The sequence below is a fragment of the Martes martes genome, assembly GCF_963455335.1.
Source record: "Martes martes genome assembly, chromosome: 12".
NCBI classification, from domain to species: domain Eukaryota; kingdom Metazoa; phylum Chordata; class Mammalia; order Carnivora; family Mustelidae; genus Martes; species Martes martes.
Genome location: NC_137900.1, coordinates 61,726,945 through 61,747,173, shown reverse-complemented (window position 1 = coordinate 61,747,173; position 20,229 = coordinate 61,726,945). Strand labels below are relative to the sequence as shown.

Below are 20,229 nucleotides of genomic sequence, written 5' to 3'. Positions count from 1 at the left end.
AAAAAGAAAATGTGTCCTTACACATGGTGGATGCTCAATTAAAGTATTTCTTTATTATCAGAAGAATCAACAACAATTTGGCAAGTAACTCAAAATGCCAAAAACTTGACCATGACAATAATGTATAACAAAACAAAGATAAACAATGATTGAGAATGTAAAAATTTCTGGCTGAAAAACTTCCATTAACTCAACACTTTTATTTCATTAAGTGTTAACAACCAATAGAGTGTTAGCAAGAGATTAGTAAATTACTTTGAAATTAAATATAAATTTAGCAGAGTCTTAAAAACAGGATCTCCTACTTAGGGACATGAATGGTCTTTATTTTTACAAGGGAAAAAGAGTAAATGCTCTCCATTCTGTACTTTTGAAAAATGTTTTATAGTCTAATCATATGCAGTTAACATCAAATTTACTTTCTGACCATAAAAATAAACTATCTATAAATTATACTCATTTCTTACACAAGTGATCACTATATGCAATAGATTATTTTTAAAGCAAACAGCTATATGAAAATTACATTTCAACACTCTTTACCCAGACATCAAGATTCAAGTTCCTATGACTTGTAGATAAAAAATGAAAATGTTGCCTGTCCATCTAATTTTATGCTACTCCATCCCCCCAAAAATATAAAACTGTAGCTGATAAATAATATTTGAATGGCAACTAAACTAGGTTGTTCATTCAATAAATACATGTTATTTTCATATTAAGCAGTTTCTAATAAATTTAATATATCTTATATGAAAATCAAATCGGTTTCTAAAAGAAATGTCAAAAAAAGAGTAAAATTTAATTCCCTTCCTAAGTATCACTGTTGAAAAGAAAAGCTACTGTAAATGAATTTAGACTAAAAGTCATAAACTGACTTTGGAAGAATGCATACCTAAATTGCTGATCAAAAGTGAAATCACAGAAATTAGCAACATACAATATCAACATTCCAAAATGTTATTAAAATCCAACCCAAAACTGCCTTAGCATTTCTGGAATTTCTAATGAGATTTTCAGTCTGCTGAACAATGGCCATAAAAGGCTTTCAAACTTCACCCCATTCACAAGTAAAGTTGAAATTGAACATTTTTATTTCTTCTCTCCCTATGACAACTTCACCATGGAACAGTGAATAACACAGCTCAAGTCATTATGCTAATTAGAAATTAAATAAAAAGATGCCCTTACAATGGTTAAGTGTAAGGTGACATGCTACAACCAGAGACACAGTTCAAAAGCAGCTTTACGAATTGTGTAGTACAGGCTTACAAAAGCTGAAAACATCAGGGAGGGAGCTCCTTGATGCTCTCGGTCACTGGAACTCTAGCATGTGGCCATTTTTCAATTATAAGGCAGAAATTAAACTATACATCAATGAGAAATATGTCAAATGGCAACCCAGCCTTATGACCTAAAAGGCCAAAGAAACTGTATTTACTGAAATTAAGCTGACTTGTTATCTGATGAATGCAGAAGGAGGGGGGGTGGGCAATGACACGAGGACACCACCTTAAAGGTTTGAAGATTATTGAAAGCAAAATCTAATTTATTAATGTTCCCAAACTAACAGAAGGAACAGAATGTGTTCCTTCCCTATGTTAAAAGATGGTAAAGAACATAAGCTATGAGGAGCCAAAGTTTTATTTTAAGGCATGCTCTACTTTGAACAGTCCTGCATAAAATATACACTTTACAGGGCTGGTCATGTCTGCTGACTAACCTTATAACACCTGGCCCATTTGAGAGAATTTTTCTACCTGCCATAAAATTATATAAAATATCCAGTTTTCTTTAAAGGAAAGGGAGATATACAAACAAGAAACAGGTAGAAAACACTGGAACAAAATAATGACCAAAAAATCTTCCAACAGCACTCTGAACACATACAAAAAACATATACGAAACATAAATACCCTCTCTCATTTAGGCTAAGGAAGTTTCTAAAAAGACATGCTATTAAAATATTTAATTATACCCAGACACATACTAAACTATTAATTTAGCATTAGTGGTACCATATAGTCTTAAGTTTCTACTAGGGTTTTCAGCTTCTATTCTTCCTCCCTGCACTTACCCTGAACTGAAAATTCTATGCATTCTTCAAGACACAGCTCAAAGGGCTACTTTCCAATTCGGTCTTGTACTTTGCCTATCCATGTAATGATTTTTTTTAAAGTCTATTACATTCATCTGGAAATATTTTGAAATGTGATAGAGCTTCTCTTAAATTTGTAGAAATGTATTTAACTCTGGTTTACAGTGAAACTTCCATATTGTCAGGCATTTTATGGCTTCTAAAGGCAGGGATCACATAGCAATTCTCGAGTCCCAATGCCTAAATGGTATTATGACTTGTACACTGCATGTATCCAGGAATTATTGGACAGATTTTAAGATTTTAGATTTAGTTTAACTAAAATGTCACCAAATCAAATAAAATTTATTTAAAGAAAGTGCCATACTAGACACATGTTCAAAAGCACTTGGGTTCACAAAAAAAGCTGAGAACTTTCCATTCAAAATACCAAGTGGAAACTATATGCCCATACTTGCCAAAATCATCCTGTAGTTGGAAGAGTTTAGCCAAACATTTTTCTATACATTAATTTAGTCTATCCATTGTCTCATTTTATCTTTACAACTTTAATAAAATTATTTCTTTACCAATAATGAGATTAAGTTACCCGAAGTCACGGCTAGTCAACTGATGAACTATAACAGACATAATAACTACAACTGATTAAGAGCCTGTAGGTAACCTCATTCAGAATCAAACTTTAAACGGAGACCCAAGGGATGAGTAGGTATCAAGCAAGGTAGAAAGTGATCCAGGCAGAAAAAAGCAGCATTCGTAAAAGATCCAGATCAAATAAAACATGACCAATTTGAAAAACTGAAATTCAAACAGGTAGCCCACTCTACTCAAATTTTAATTAGTTATCAAGTCTTGGTTGAGTGCTCAATAAATGCCAAGGATCCTGCAATTACCTCTAGATGAGTTCTTTATCCTCTGAAATTGTACCCAAAACTTTTATATGCATCTTCTGGGGGAGTAAAGGGACTTGACACAAAGACACTATAACACTGGGGCGCCTGGTTGGCTCAGTCGGTAGAGCATGTAACTCTTGATCTTAGGGTCATGAATTCGAACCCTACGTTGGGGGTAGAGCTGACTTTAAAAATATATATATATATATACACACACACACAGTAAGTCATATATATATATATATATATATGTCATATATATATACATCATATATATGTCATATATGTCATATATATATGACTTACTGTACTAAGTCACTGAAAGCCATTATTTTACTTCAATTTCAAAACTTTATTCAAAAATTTTTCAATTCAAATTCAAAAAACTTTATTCAAAAATTCATTATTTTACTTCAATTTCACTTCAATCAAGCCATAATTTCACTTCAACTTCATGTGGTAGTATGATGTAAAGAGCACTACTCTATTTGCAAAGGTAGGACTTCAATTAAATTCACCTAAGATTTACTAGATTATCCACTATGCGCCAAATGCTGATGAACTAAAAAAGCAATGTGTCAAACTGTAATACTGAATGAGCTCTACGTTAATGTAAAATTCTATAACGTAACAGTTACGTACTAGGAACTAATACAGCTTCTTCAACATGCTATATTCTTCATTCTTCAAAGTTACTGCTTTTTAAAATCTGTCTAATTTTTCACTAAATCTGAATCTTCCAAAATTACTAAATGAGAAACAAACATTAAGACCAAGAATAAGTATAAAAGCATGTTTGTGAAAGTGCAATTAGACTATTCCACATGTGTTTGAAAGACTGTAAAAGTATTTTATTCAGAAAATATTTTAAATTACTATTCATTCACCTCTAAAATGTATTTGTTACATACCTAACGTATCTAGCTCAAAGTAGTGCAGACAACCCAAAAATAGTCCACAGTCCTAAAAATGAGGAATATCTTTACATACTACTATGGACAGATCTCCAGGCTATACTGTTAGAGAGAGAAAAAAAAAGGGTAGAGCAAAATGTGGTTAATATATCACTGTTTAAGGAAGGGGAGAAAGAATATAAAGATATATACATATTTGCTTATTTTTTTTAGTGTAAGAACAAACCATCAATCTTCTCTGAACAGTTATCCATAAGGGGAATAGCAAAAATAGGGTGAAGACTGGACAGAAGACAGACTTCTCTGAATATATTTTACCTTGTCTTGTTGACTTAAATGTGGAATCTTATAGACATTTTACTAATTATAAAACAAATTAAATTTGTAAAAGGCAATACTGAAAAATAAACATATCCAAAGCAAAATGAAACAAATGAACTATCCATGTTTCTAGTTTATAGCATAATCACAGGGAAAGAAACCTGAATTTAATCAAGCTTCCAGATCTAACTACCAGGTCATATAAAACACAGGGGGCAGGGAATTATATGTTAAACATTACCACAAAATTCAGACTACAAAAAATTCTAGAGGACAACCAATCCAGTTAATACAACAAATAAATTACAAGGAAGAAAAAAAAGAGAATAAAAAAATAAAGATGGAACCTATAAAGGACACTTAAGTTATCAATCAATTACAATAAATGGATCTGATTCAAATAAACTATAAGAAAAAAAATTGAGAGCCAGGATGGGAAATCTGAATGCTGACTGGGTTTTTGTTTTTTCTTCTTGGGTTCTTTTTTTTTTTTTTCCTTTTAATATAGGCTCCACACCCAGCCTGAAGCCCAATGCGGGCCCTGAACTCACAACCCTGAGCTCAGATCAAGAGTCAGACACTTAAATGACTGGCCAACCAGGTGCCCCCAACTGGGTATTTAATAATAAAAGAAACACTGGTAATTTGTTTAGATATGATAATCAGGATGTGATTATGTTTCTTAAGAACTTACCTTTCAGCAATACACACTGAAATATACACACACACACACACACACACACACATATATGAATGAATGAAATGATGGGTGTGATGTGCTTCAAAATAATACAAGGACATGCAGTTATAATTGAGAAAAGACTAGTCATAGGTTGGTTTATGGGACACTGAGTCCGATATAACATTCTATTTTTATATACTTTAAAATCTCCATAAAAACTAACAAAAAGTTAATAATTACTCCTAGAGCTATTAATATCCCTTCCTTATGCAGGAAAATAAGTGGCTTATTTTTAATTCCTAAAGCACTTATTGTCTTCCCCCATTACCTGGCAATCTTATGTAATAATCCTCCCCAAACTTGAGATCCTTCTCACAAATTAAGAAACACACTGATTTCCTTTGGTGCATCTCTTTCTTCAACCAGGAGATCAACCTTTCTAATATATGAGAATTTGAAGTCACTTGTACTGGAGAGAATAAAAGAAATTAAAGGGTAAGAATTTCAAAAAGGAAAACAAATGACAGTGCAGGCATTGCTATATAAAGAAGGCTTAGGAAAGAGTAAAGAAAGTGAAGGAAATGAAGTCTAGAACTTAGAAATAAATTCCTACATCCCTCAGTAGAGAAAGCTGAGAGCCAGATAAAATTGGGACTAAGGGCCAATGTTTTGGCATATTTACTATAAGCAAAGTCCTCATCATTAGTTGAAGAAAGGTAGGCTGAGCAAGTTATGTGTTACATCCACAAGTCCTCAGCGGAACCTCAGGAAGCTAATCAAGAACTTCAAATCAGTAGTGGCTAGGTAGCTCAGACAGTTAAGTGTCTTCCTTTGGTTCAGGTCATGATCCCAGGATCCTGAGCCCCACGTCAGGTTCCTTGCTCAGTGGGGAGCCTGTTTCTCCCTCTCCCTCTGCCTACCACCCCCCACTTGTGTTCTCTTTCTCACTTGCTCTCTTTCTGTTAAATAAATAAAATCTTTAAAAGAAACTTCAATCAGGGGCACTTGGCTGGCGCAGTCAATAAAGAATGTGACTCTTGGTCTTGGCATTGTGAGTTTGAGCCCCACACTGGGTGTAGAAATTACGTAAAAAACAAAATCTTAAAAACATAATAAAAAGAATATCAAATCATATAATCAGAAAAGTATCAAACATTCAGAGGAAGAACAGCAAGGAAAAAATGCCTCCAAGTAATGTACTATCTGCCTGTGTATTAAGAGAAAATAAATGTAATTAGCCTCTACTGAAACTTAAGTAATGGGGGATGGTCTGAAGTTTCCACAGAACAAGAATGGTTCTGCACTCATTACTACAAATTTAATGATAGTAAATGGGAAATAGGTATGTACTTACATAGTCCTTCATTCATTCATTACTACCGCAAATTCACTAATCCTATTTTTTATAAAGTGTTAAGTTTACAATTACACCTATCATCAGGACTTTAAGACACTTATCTCCCAAGGTTAAGGAGAGACTTCCATAAATTACTTTGCTTCTTCTCAGTATTAGCTTATTTTTAGTACATACGTGTGTGTACAGGTACAGACACACACACACACACACACACACACACATATTACAGGAGCACCTGGGGGCTCAGTGGGTTAAGCATCAGACTCTTGGTTTCTGCTCAGGTCGTGATCTCTTTGGTCTTGGGAATCAAGCCCTGCATAGTAGTAGGATGCCTGATCAGTGGCGAGTCTGCTTGATTCTCTCCCTCTGTCCCATCCCCCACACACACTCAAGTGTTCCCTCTAAAATAAATAAATAAATATTTAAATAATAACTCTATAAATATTACATAAATTCTGTCTCTCCAATGAAACACAATGCCACTTAAGGCTAAAACTATGTCTTTTATCATTTTAAATCCCCTCTGTGTATACTACAGAGTAGATGCCCAATATTTTGATCATTCAGCAATTAATACAGAACAAATACATGTCAAAGAATTACTCTAAATATCATAGGGAAACTTGTGAGGATGGAAAAGACCCACCTTCAAGGAGTCTTTAATCTCTCCTATCAGACTGGTAATTTAAATATGCCATAGTTTGAGGGTTTGGGGAGGAGGAGAAGCAGTATACCAAATAGCTACTGCTATGGTTAAACATCGTCATTTCAAAAGTATGTCAGAATTTCTACAAATTTCCATCAACATGAAGAAATCTTCTAAAGATTACTATACAAACTGAACTCAGATCTATTTATGAACAGGATAATAATGGTGAGAGAGTAAGACCACACTCAGATAAACATTAGTACAGAATATATTGCTTATTAACTAAAAAGAAACAGGATTATGGCATTAGCAGACCAAGGATATAAAACAGGAGATATATATTTGAATATCTGTCAGAGTTATAAGAGTCAGGCAAGTTAATTTGCAAAATTGCAAAATTTGTTTAGATTTGGCTGAAACAAAGAAACAAATCCTAGAAGCAAAGGGAAAATTTTCAATATGTGTAAGAGGAATATACACTGAATGCAAGGAATCAAAAATCACTCCGAATTACTTAGGTCTTGCATCTAATTGCTAATATTACTTATTACTAATGTTACTAATGTTGCAGAAAAGGTGTTACAAATTTATACACATATACACACTAAACTTAAACAGAACAGCTGTAAGAATCAGTTTCTTTACAAACTCTTAAGTGGATGAAAAGATGTAAGGAAAATTTGATGCAAAAAAAAGCCATACTAGAGGGGCACCTGGGTGGCACAGTCAGTTGAACATCCGACTCTTGATTTCAGCTCTGGTCGTGATCTCAGGGTCATGGGGTCAAGTCCCTCATCCAGCTCCACACTGGGCAATGGAGCCTGCTTGGGATTCTCTCTCTCCCTCTCCCTCTGCCCCTCCCTACCCGCTCTCTCTCTAAAAAGAAATAAAATAAAAGCCATACTAGGAAAACATAAGCCAACATAAACAAGTACAAAAACCAAAATACTAAGAGAAAAAACTGTTAAGAAATAACAAAGAGCATACCACCACATCAAAATAGAATATGCAACATCACAAGTCATTGCTAAAAACAATGCAGTTAAGTAGAACCCTCCTAAATTACTGTGAGAATGTATAATGGTGCAGCCACTGTGGAAAAGTCTGGTGGTTCCTCAGAAAGCGAAACATGAAAATCCTAGATATACTAGGGGTACCTCGGTGACTTGGTCAGTTGAGCAACCGACTCTTGGCTTAAGCTCAGGTCATGATCTCGGGATTGTGGAATCGAACCCTACGTCAGGCTCCAAGCTCAGGGGGAGTCTGCCTATCTCTTTCCCCCACTCTCCCTCCCTCCCCCTACTCACGTTCTCTCTAAAATAAATAAATAAATCTCCAAAAAAAAAAAAAAAAAGGAAAGAAAAAGAAAACCCAGCTATTCTAGTCTAGTCTTAGGTATATAGCCAAAATAGGTATTCAAATAATACCTATACATGAATGTTCACAGTAGCACCATTCATAATACCCAAAAGGTGGAAATAACCTAAATGCCCATCCACAGATGAATAGATAAACAAAATGTGGTATAACAATGCAATTGAATATTATTCAGCCTTGAAAAGGAATGAAGTACTGATACATGCTACAATATGGACAAACCTCCCAAACATTACCCTAAGCGAAAGAAGTCAGACACAAAGGTCACATATTATATGATTCTATTTTCATGTAATATCCAGAATAGGTAAATCCACAGAGACAGAAAGAAGATTAGCGGTTGCCAGGGTCTGGGAGAAGGAATAAAGAGCTCCATGAGAGTAGGGTTTCCTTTGGTCTGGTTCCATAATACTGTAAATGTACTAAACGCCAGTAAACTGAACACTTTAAAAAGGTTAATTTTGTGTTGTGCTAATTTCACCTCAATAAAAATAAACACAAATATCCCCTCCTCCAAAAATGCAGTTCAAGAACAAACATGCTTCTTATTCTCTACTTATAACATGAAACACTAAAACTGTTTGCCGGAGATTTCTTAATATACCTAATTACCAACCTTCTTTTCCTCACTCCTGTAACACATACCTAACTAAATCTACCATTCCCTTTCTTCTAGAATCCTCATTTCCATATGGTTCAGCCACCCTCTACCCCATTCTCACTACTCCTCACCAATCTCTTTCATTTTGCCCTGAGAAACCCTCGTTCTACTGTTACTTCTCAGTTAACCCGCTCTTCTTTCTGTGGAAAAATAACCTTTCATTTCAATTTCTCAAACCTTTCAGTGTATTAAATCTGAAATGACAATAAGATAACCAAATGGAAAAATCAGTATGGTGGACATGGAAAACTTGAGTTCAAGAAAAATGGCTCATCATCATGAACACGTTAGTGTTTGATGAAGCTAAGTGTGATGTCAGGAGAAGGCAATTTAGAGAAAGACTGGGCTAAATGCTTTCGACCTTCTGGACCTTCTGTGATGGTATGCCTAGCCCTGAATCATTTGGATTCCATAATCTTGCTCCAGATTGCCAAATATTACTGGAAAAAGTTATGAAATCCTTCAAAGTGAGTTCATTACAAGCTCATATTGTTGCAATTTGGACTGAATACCACTTTTTTTTTTTTAAGATTTTATTTATTTGTCAGAGAGAGAGAGAGAGAGAGTGAGCACAGGCAGACAGAGTGGCAAAGGGAGAAGCAGGCTCCCCGCGAAGCAAGGAGCCCGATGTGGGACTCCATCCCAGGACGCTGGGATCATGACCTGAGCCAAAGGCAGCCGCTTAACCAACTGAGCCACCCAGGCGTCCCCTGAATACCACTTCTAAGTAAACCTATTATTGATTTGTTGGCACAATGATTTCCCAACTATGAGCTTCAGACTCCTGGGGACCTGCATGATTGGTGACCACAGTTGGTGCCCAGAGGCATGCATTATATAAAGACATATACATATATATACACTACTATTTTTCAAATGTACAGACATTGTGGTTAATAAAACCCCATCACATAAAAGGATACTAAAATAGTAGCTAATATGCATTTTCTTAATTAATAAATACTAGAACTATAACTACAATCATGTGGGGGCCCACAAATTGCTGTGAAGTTAAAAAGGTTGCCATCTTCAAAACACTGGGAATCACAGTCTAAAAGTATTCCCCAAAGGACTCAAACAAGCTTTCCACACTCTAAGCTTGTAAGTACCCTCTGCCCACTTCCACTCCCAATTCTGTTTTCATTTTCCCAAGAAAATCAAACACATCCTCACATATTCCCTCATCTGCAACCCATCTGAATTTATTCTTTCTTCTCTACCTCTAGAAATATCTGATGATTTAGGAGTTAATGGTGTGTCTCTTCCCTTTTAAGACTAATTCAGACATACACACCTGATCCCATCTCTTAATTGGCCCCACTAGCCCAATCCATCAAACAGGTTTAATCTATCCTTCAAAAGTGTCCCCCTCCTTGCCCCCGACTATCTAAAAACATGATCAAATCTACCTTACTTCACTTAAATATAAAACTTCACTTAATTCCACTCTGTGTTCTAACTACCACTCTCTTTCTTTTCTTCCTTTTGCTGTCAACTTCTCAGGGTTGGCCTTTGACAGACTGAGCCAGCCACCTGTTTTTGTAAATAAGATTTTGTTGGAATACCCACCCCATCTCTTTAGGTATTGTGGCTGCTTTCCCACAAGGGTAGAGTTAAATAGTAAGGAAACCCTATGGCCTGGAAACCTAAAGTTTGTATCCTTAAAAAAAGGTCTGTCAGTCACTGGGGCTCCAAAGCATAACCTACATTCAATATCATCATTTCCTCTAAGAACAAGTAGGTACTATTAAAGGTTTGGGGCACAGTAAAGTACTATGAGTAAAAGGGCATTTCAAGACTACTAGTTTAACAATATTGTGCAGGGAAGATGTAAAAGATCATTTAGGAAACTATTGCAAGAGACTAGGCATTAGGCATACAGGAAGAAAAACAAAAAGGAGTTCTTAGAGGAATTAAGCATCAAGACTATGAGAAAGAGAATACAAAGTCCACACCAAAATTTCAATCCTTGAATGATGTGGTTCTAAGAACCTGCATTTCCTCCTACAGTTTACTAGACTTACAGCTCTTCAGAGCCTCCTATCTTAACCGCGGAATTCCTAAAATCTCAATACTAATTCCGTATTCTCAGTATATCAAGCATTTCCCATGCTGGCTGCCTGGCTAACTCCTGACCAAACAAATCACTTAGGAAGAGGCAGTCTCAATAGAGTTGGCCAAATGAGAGCACAGGACCAACGTCTGAGATGGATGCAGTACTCACCTGTGATACCAGGCGAAAGAGAGGGGACTAAGATTTCAGGTCCAGAACCGGCTCTAGCCAAACAGAAGAAGCAGCTATGAATTTGCTTACAGTAGAAGCAGAGCGTCTTTGATATTCTGACATACTCTTTCTGACGTTCAGACAGACCACCATTAGAGTAGCCACTGGTAAGAGTCTCATGAGAAACAAGCCAAAAAACAAGACCAAAAGATGAGGAATTAAATGGAGCAGACCCTATTGGTCTTTTGTCTAGGAAAAGCAGTCTTCCTTATTAAAGATGGTATTATTTTTCAAAATGGCCAATATGATACTAACCTTCATTTACAGAGTTTTCACATCCAACAAGATTGAGAAGGATATCATCATCTTTATCATCAACTTCACATCCCAGCAGCATCCAGTTTTCCACGTTATCACTTTCTGAAATGGTGCTCTCTTCCTCTTCACTTGAACTGACCTCTATAATCATAACCTCTCGGATTGTACCCGTTATCTCTTCAGGTTTAGGCTTCTCAATATTCCTCTTGCATTTCTTATCAGTCAACTTATTAGAATGAAGAGAGGCAGGAGGACCTCCGGTCTTTTCTTTTGCTTGGACTCTAAAATTCTTTCTTTTGCATCTGTAAATACTATCTTCATCAGACAAAGTGATGACCTCTGACCCATCTGATAGCTGGATGACCTCACTATCTGAAAGGATAATTAAGTTCTTCTGATTTGATTTACTACTGGACGATTCAGAATTCCCAGAGTTCTTCTCTTCATGTTCTTCCTCTCTAATTATATTATCAAGATCTTGGGCATAATGAACTTGGCTGTAGAGCTGAAATTCTACCTCACTATCAACACTCAGTTCACTAGATGACTCTTCACGATAAAGGTCATCTTCATATGCTTCTACGGTCTCATAACCACCAAACATCATGGAAAGTCAGTAACCTTGATGCTGTAAAAGAGAAAATCATACAAAGAATATATTTTAAAAGCTCAGATCATGCCTGTTTAATGCATAATGATATCACCTTAGAGCTAACTTCTGTGAAGGCCATCATTGTTCTCAATAACACATTAAAATACCTTTTTCTCTTAAGAGTACCCTTTTTTCGAGGATTTCTAAATCCTGCTATGACCTGCTTTAATAATGCTCACCCCTCCCAAATGAAAATTACTCCAACAAACTGAGTGGTAGTTATTAATGGAAATACCATATTTTGCATGTATGCTAGAAAGGAAAGACAGGTTGATCCACTGCTTCAGACACCAATTTTTTCTCTAAAATGTGAAAAATCACCAGAATAGTTTAAGTCATTCTCATTATTCCATCCATTCTTCATCTCTTCCCTGCTTCTGGTTCTGCATCTCATCTTTTCAGGTATGCACTGTCACATATGACTATTACTTCAACTTTTATTAAAATCCACTACAGGAAACAATCATAATATTTACTGTTTTAGTGCAGATTTCTATTCTCAACTAAAAAATTAATCTCATGGCCTTTTTATCCTTGACTAAAATAATACATAAAAATATCTGATAAACCTTGGTTTACTTTCGTACTAGCAATAAAGATGTGTATAAAAAACATACTAAGGACCTAAAACAGGCAAAACTTCTAGCTATAGGAGCACTTTACCTCCCTACTGTGGGCATATTAAATCTTGCTCATCCTTCTACTCAGCTTAAACATCCCTTTTTGTCTTTTTTTCTTTTTAAGATTTTATTTATTTATTTGACAGAGAGAGAGATCACAAGTAGGCAGAGAGGTAGGCAGAGAGAGAGGGGGAAGCAGGCTCCCCGCTGAGCAGAGAGCCCAACTCGGGGCTCGATCCCAGGACCCTGAGACCATGACTGAGCCAAAGGCAGAGGCTCAACCCACTGAGCCACCCAGCCCACCCGTATTTTTTACATATATGTATTTTATTTATTTATGTGAGAGAGACAGAGATAGTGAAAGAGAGCATGAGCAGGAAGGAGGGAGAAGTGTGGAGAGAAGCAGACTCTCTGCTGAGCAGGGAGCCTGATGCAGGGTTCAATCCCAGGACGCTGGGATCATGACCTGAGCCATCCAGGCGCCCCAACATCCCTTTTACTGAGAAGCTTCCCTTGACCCACCAGACTAAATTGTATCCCTTTTATAGGCTTTTCAAAACACCACAGTTCTAATTACTAATCAATGTAAATGTCTCACAAAAACTGATCACAAACCCCAGGACAGCAGAAACTATATGCACTTTGTTAAACAATAGATTCCCAAAGCCAAGCAGAGTAACTGGTATTTAGCAGGACTTCCATAAATGTCTGATGAAGTAATGAATAAATAAATGAATATCATTTAGCATTTTCTCATCAACCCTAATAAATCTAGTATGTGTCTAAAATATGGAAATTATGGTGGGATGAATTTCACAGTTGTCTCCAACTATTCCACTATTCTCTTATCATCAACCAAATATCTACACAGAAGATGTTTCAATTAGGTACTGATACAATATTGATCAAAATGAGAGCTCTAGAAAAATAACTCATGTTTGTTCAAAAATCAGGGACAGCCTAAAAAACAATTAACAATGACAATTTACTCTTTCCACTTCCTTTTTAGCTATACAAATTTAGAAAGACTAGCTGTTCTTAGTTTACCAGTTCTTTGCCCAAAATGTCAGGGTGTTCTGATGGTAGTTTTAGTAATACAACCAGCTGACTCCAAGAACCAAATGAACAAGAGCCAAAAATGCACTACCCTCATGCTGGAGGTTTTTGCTGTTGTTTAGAGAAATAAAGAAACCAACTTTTCTCATACACCTTAAACTTATTCTGTGTCAATTATACCTCAATAAATCTGGGAGTAAAAATGATAACTACACTCTGAGTTAATGACACTGTATTGCACACCTGAAATCTGCCAAGAGAGTAAGTCTTAAAATGTTCTCACTGGGGTGCCTGGGTGGCTCAGTGGGTTAAGCCTCTGCCTTCAGTTCAAGTGATGATCTCCAGTCCTGGGATTGAGCCCCGCAGCAGGCTCTCCACTCAGCGGGGAGCCTGCTTCCCCTCTCTCTCTGCCTGGCTCTTTGCCTGCTTGTGATCTGTCAAATAAATAAATAAAATCTTTTTTTTTTTTTAATTAAAAAAAAAATGTTCTCACTGAGGGGAAAAAAAGGAAGAAGAGGAAGAAAATACATGAGGTGATGGCAGTGTTAACTAATCTTAATGCGGTAGTCATTTTATGTATCAAATCATGATGTACACCTTAAACTCACACAATGGTATTTGTCAATTATATCCCAATAAAGGTAGGGAGGAAAGAAACCAACTTTCAATGCCCTTTTCTTCTAAAAGTTACAATACACCTGTTCCATTCTTGCACTGTCCTTCAGGTTGCTATGCTGTTGTTGTCACACAACTTAAATGTGGCTGTCTGAATAATAATGCTCATAGCATTTATCAGTTTATATTGAAATGTTAGCCTCAGAGAAATTCAAATAAAAGATGAATTCTTTCCTTTTTATTTAATAGGTAAATTAATTCTAAAATAAGTCAAAGGAATTATACTTCCTTCAAAATCCTCACTGGATCCATACTGATAAAACATAAATAACATAATTCCAGTGCAGCCCAGAAAAAATTAAAACAGCTAAATTACCGAGTTACAAATTTGTACTACTCTTGGAGCCATCCCAAAGGAAAGGGATTAAGAAAAGAGCCATGGGCACACCTGTGAATATATGCCAAAAATAAACTACAGAAATGTAATAAAAACTGACTTCCTTGGGTCTAGGGGTTTATCTCTTTCCTTGAAATGTAGAAAAATGAATTTAACAATTTAGCCCCTATGGCCTTTAAGAGGATTTTGTACTTTCTGTACTTGAAAATTGTGCTCAGCATAACTTGTTCTTCTTTTTATGTAGCTTATGTTTGCCAAGGTTAAGGTTTGCCTGAGGCTATTTTGGTTTATGTTTATGTTACTACTTTAATTACATTCAAATGCATTTAATTTAAATGTGTACTCACAGGACAAATATGAAATAAATACATATGTCTTGAACCAGAAGACTTTCTCAGCTTTTTAATCATTACATACGATTCTCAAGCATACTTAACTGGGTAACATGAAGTCCCTATGAGAGCCACAAAATTTTAATTTTCAAGAGACCCTTCTGATTATCTCATACTACCGCCTCAATTTTCACATAAGGAAATTAGGATCCAAAGAGATAAGGAAGGCTATTTAAGGTTATGCAGCTGATTAACATAGGTAGGAGAGATTCACATTTCCCTGGCTCTCAGGCAAGTGTTCACTAAGACTTTTTCATTGAATTTTCCAAAATACTTTCAAATAAACATTAAAAAAAAAAAAAAACTTCCTTCAAAGTTACATTTGTGTTGGCCTTAACATCTAAATTTACCTTAAAAATATCCATTTCACTTTCCAGGAGAGAGTAAAAACTGAAAGAGGCATTTTAATTGAAAGGGAAAGCATACATCTGAATTTGTCAGTTTCCTATACAAGAACCTTGCAAGCTCATACTTAGAGTATACCAATCCCAGGACCAAAAAAGATAGTTCTCATGTAAGAACCTACAACACCAGCTTGAGAATGAAATTTACTTAAAGTGGCTTAACAAATACAAAACAGCTATAGAGAATAACTGAAAAGGCTTTATTCAAAAGTGGGAGCAGGTTCCTTTTTTTCCATTCACTAAAAATTTTTAAACTACACAACTTAAGGCTTATTTAAGCTTTCAGATTTCACTACGCTATTTTTAAAGCCAATACTTCTGCTCTAACAGTATATCAATTGGTCATTCTGAGCCTTTTGCCCTTATTTCCCTTCAAAGAACTTCTGGCCTAAATGTTTCTTCTTTTTTTTTTTTTTTTAATTTAATTTTATTTTTTTTAATTTTTTTATTTTAATAAACATATAATGTATTTTTATCCCCAGGGGTACAGGTCTGTGCTAAATGTTTCTTCTTGATGACATAGGTATAAGATTTAAAGCAAATTTACAGCTTGATTTTAAGTCCAATGCTCACAGGAAACTGATTAATAGACAGCTGATTTTCAACTTAAAATTTCGGACATACTTTTAGTGAGCTATCCTGACAGTGACAGATTGGAAACACTACTGAGTTTAGTATTAAAATTTGTCCATTCTTCAAATATGATTTTCACTTTGAAGCAAATCTGACTGTGGTAGGGAATCCAAATGTGCAAAACAAAGCTCATCAAAAAAAAAAAAAAAAGGAAGACAGAATCCAAGATATTGGTGGAGAGTATTATGCTAAATTTATTCAAACAAGTCCAGCTGTTCTTAGTATACAATCTTTTTATGGTAACAAATCCGATCTCTAAACACTTCCCTCACCTTTCTCAGTCCCTTCTTAACTACACAGTACCTTAGCCTTGTGGCTATTTTATAATCTTGACTTCCCGTCTTCCTCAGTTCATTCCCTACCCTCAGATTCTGGAAAACAGCAACACTGTCTCCAAAGCCTAATGCTGTCTGAAATATACACAGCCCACTTCAAAGTCTTTGGATGTTGACAGCCAAATATTCAAAACACAAAGTCAAGAGCTTTGGAAAGGGCCTGAAAGAGTCACTAAATTGCACGCTCTCCTAGAGAAACGGGCTCTGAAAAGCTTGTTTATTCACTGAGCGTAAAGATCTCCTGTGATCTGAAATAGAAATAAATTCAGCCTAAACAAGAGATTCCTAGAGTCACCAACGAGTCAGAGGTGGAGCCGCGAGTCAGAGATGGAGCCGCGACGAGAGCCGAGGCCTGTTGATTTCCCAGTTTTCCCACAGCATCTGCAGCTCTTAAAGTTGGAGTTAACTGTGGGGTCACAAAATGTGCGGGATAAAGCAAATCTTAGTTAACACATTCCAAATCTCCCTGTTTTACATGGGGAAAGGGGCACAATTCCCTAAATTCTTCTTGTCCCACAGCTGTAGCTGCTGCTTCTGACAGCAGAGGCTGGAGTTGGGACTGTCCGGCCCTCACAGGCCAGGCTCCCTCCGGGCGGCAGGACCTACGTGTGTAACGGGCTGACCGGCTTCCCCCGAAACACAGGGGAATTGGGGGAGGGGAGAAGGAATAACAGGCAGAAACGCCACCCCCACCGAGGCCATGGGCGCCCAGAGCTTTTTGAATCACGACGTCGCCCTTGGCCGGGTAAAGAGAAGCGAACATCCCAGCCGGTCAGCCGAGCCGCGTGAGGCAGAACACGACTGAGGGGCCACGAGCTGCACCCTGCCCTGAGCGGGGGCAAGACGAAGGACACAGAGGCCGGCGAGGGGACACGCGCTAGTTCCACAGCCCAGCGGGAGAGACGGAGGGCGGGCAGGGGTCCCCCGGCCGCGGGTGGCTGGGGGTCCGTCACACACATACTCACTGCCGCGGCTGCGACCAGGAAGCACCAACCAGGAACCAAAACGCGTAGAGGGACGGGGAGGGGCGAGGACAAATGAGGTAAGGAAAGAGCGTCCGCGCGGACCCGGGAGGAGGGAAGGCACTTCCGGGGAAAACACAGCTCCCGGGAGTCGTCTTCCGTCCCCGCCCACCCTACGGGCCCTCTGTGCGCGTGCGTAATAACTGTTAACCCTTTCTCTTCCCCGCACCCGACAATCTTTTGGTTTGCCTTCTTTGCTTTGCCCCTTCCCCTTCATGGCTTCTTTCAAAGATACCTGGGCTGCGTCTGTAATTGGAAACACTTGGTTTGAATGACTTGCAAGCAGGAGATGCTTCTCAGTAGTCAAAACTAGGGGAAAAGAGGCACCCTTTCTGTGCCCAGAATGAAAACTACATTTCCCATGATGCCACCAAGCTGGTTTCCGGATGGGCTCCACCTCCTCCTTGCTTGACCTCTGAGGCACCTGCTTTGTGCCACGTGGCGTGGGAGACGAACTGAGACCAAAATAGGATAGGAGTGCAGGGTCTGGTGGCGCGTTATCCAGCCAGCAGGGGCACCTCAACCAATGAGGAAATCTTTTTGACAGAGTCTGGCATCTAGCGCTAGGTGACCTTAGGCAGGTCCTTTCCACCTCTAGTTTTTGAAGTTGAATTAAATTCGCTCTGGGGTTGATTCTGGCTTTTTCCTAAAATTCGAAGCATTAGATTTAACTCTTTGTGAACCTTGAAGAGCTGCACTCTCCCCCCCCCCCTTTTTTTTTTAAGTAAGCTCTAGTCTTAACCTGGGTCTTGACTGGGAGATGAGTCACTTGCTCTACCAACTGAGCCAGCCAGGCACCCATGAAGAGCTGCACTCTTGCCAAAGATTGGAGTTAATACTTGCCCTTTGTATGCCTCCAGAGGCTACAAGATTGTGTTACAAGCCTCTGGCTTCAGTTCCTCTTCTCACGCCTTATTTCAATACTTAGTAATAATAAACCCATCTGTACAACTTTACATAATGACAAAGCACTTTATCCCTTCATTGATCCTTGGCAATAGTGCTGAAAGATAAACTTCACATTGTTTCTTCTGTGAATATAGTGGTAAATTTTTTAGTCTCTGGTCTCCAGGACCTGAGTCTGGCTGGGAAAACAAAATACAATTTAGATATAGCCTAAGAGTGTAATCAGAAAAATAATTAGAAATTTTAATCAACACTATGGTAACGATGTTACAGAAAAATAATTAGAAATGTTAATCAACACTATGGTTACAATGTTACAGGTTACAATGAAAAGGTAAGATTGGAGGAACCATTTTGCAGAAGAGGAAACATACTTAGAAATAGATCACAGAGAGGCGCCTGTGTGGCACAGTCAGTTGAGCCACATGCCATGATGCTCTTGGTTTCAGGTCAGGTCGTGATCTCAGGGTCCCTGATGTTGAGCTCTGTGTGGGGCTCTGAGCTCAGCAGGAGTGTGCTTGACATTCTCCCTCCCACTCCCTCTGCCGCTCCCTCCCCTGCCCTTGTGCACACTCTCTCAAATAAATAAATAAAATCTTAAAAAAAAAGAAAGGGGTCAAAGAGATTCTTAAATTGTTTAGGTAATGTGTATGGTGTAGAACAAAAGTTATCTCTAAAAAAATAATGTGTTAAACTTTTATCAAGTGCCAGTCTTACTCAATAAGTGCATTATATATAACACCTTTACTCAAATTTTAACCTTTTGAGGTTGATTTTTATTTTTATTTATTTATAAGTAATATATACACCCAACATGGGTTCAAACTCACAAACCAGAGATCAAGAGTCACACACTCTACCTACTAAGTCAGCCAGGTGACCATTGAGGTTGATTTTAAATTCCCATTTCACAAAAAAGGAAACAGATTCAGAGGTTAAGGAACTTGCCCTGGGCCACAAGGTTAGGAAATGCTCCTGAGTACTGTACCCAATCATCCTACTATTACTCATGTATTCAACAAAGATTTACTATTTACCATGCTCAAAATGCTTTAGTTACCTCCTTTAGGTTATGTAATAAGACCTGTAGTCCTTTGGATGGCAAAAAGGGCACTTCATGAGCTGACTTCTGCCTCCTGAGCAGTTGCCAGAAGACACTATGCTCTCCCACATCTGTAACTTTGCAGAAGGCATTCTTACTACCTCCCACTTCCCCTCTCTCTGTCTTTCTAATATGCCCCAACTCACCCTACTGTGCTCAAGCCCTGGGTCTTCAAGAAGACCTTCCAAGTCAGCTAGACAGAACAGGCATTCCTTGCCCTGGTCTATCCTACACTTGGGACAAATCTCCATCCAGGCAGTTGTATTGTGTCTGCCTTCCTGTTGTCGCCCAGCTGAATTGTGGACTCCCTGAAGGCAGAAGCCTTGACATTTTTATCTTCGTATCTTTACCAGCTAACGTAGTAGTTGGCAGACAGCAAGCACTCACTAAAGATGTTAAAGAAATGAAGGCAACCTAAGGCCCCATAGGCTCTAGGAAACCGAGAACTAGGTGTGAATCCACCAGCTGTCAGATCAGTGGGAAAACCATGTCATGATCCCAGATAAGTGGAAGGCAGTGTTGTGCTCCACGACATTAAGATAGATATAGGGGTGTCTGGGTGGCTCAGTAGGTTAAGCATCTGCCTTCAGCTCAGTTCATA

The 20,229-nt window shown here is 37.7% G+C and overlaps 1 protein-coding gene across 1 annotated transcript in view; it reads right to left on the bottom strand.

The window, feature by feature from the left end:
• Positions 1-17,676, bottom strand: part of ZCCHC7 (zinc finger CCHC-type containing 7) — a 248,900-nt gene extending 231,224 nt beyond the window's left edge. The window contains exons 1-2 of the mRNA XM_080820404.1: positions 17,564-17,676; positions 11,492-12,122 (exon numbers count right to left, since the gene is read on the bottom strand). Coding sequence (XP_080676530.1) covers positions 11,492-12,101 — 610 coding nt within the window. The 5' untranslated portion in view covers positions 12,102-12,122; positions 17,564-17,676. The remainder of the gene's footprint in view (positions 1-11,491; positions 12,123-17,563) is intronic.
• Between the last annotated feature and the right edge of the window lie 2,553 nt (positions 17,677-20,229).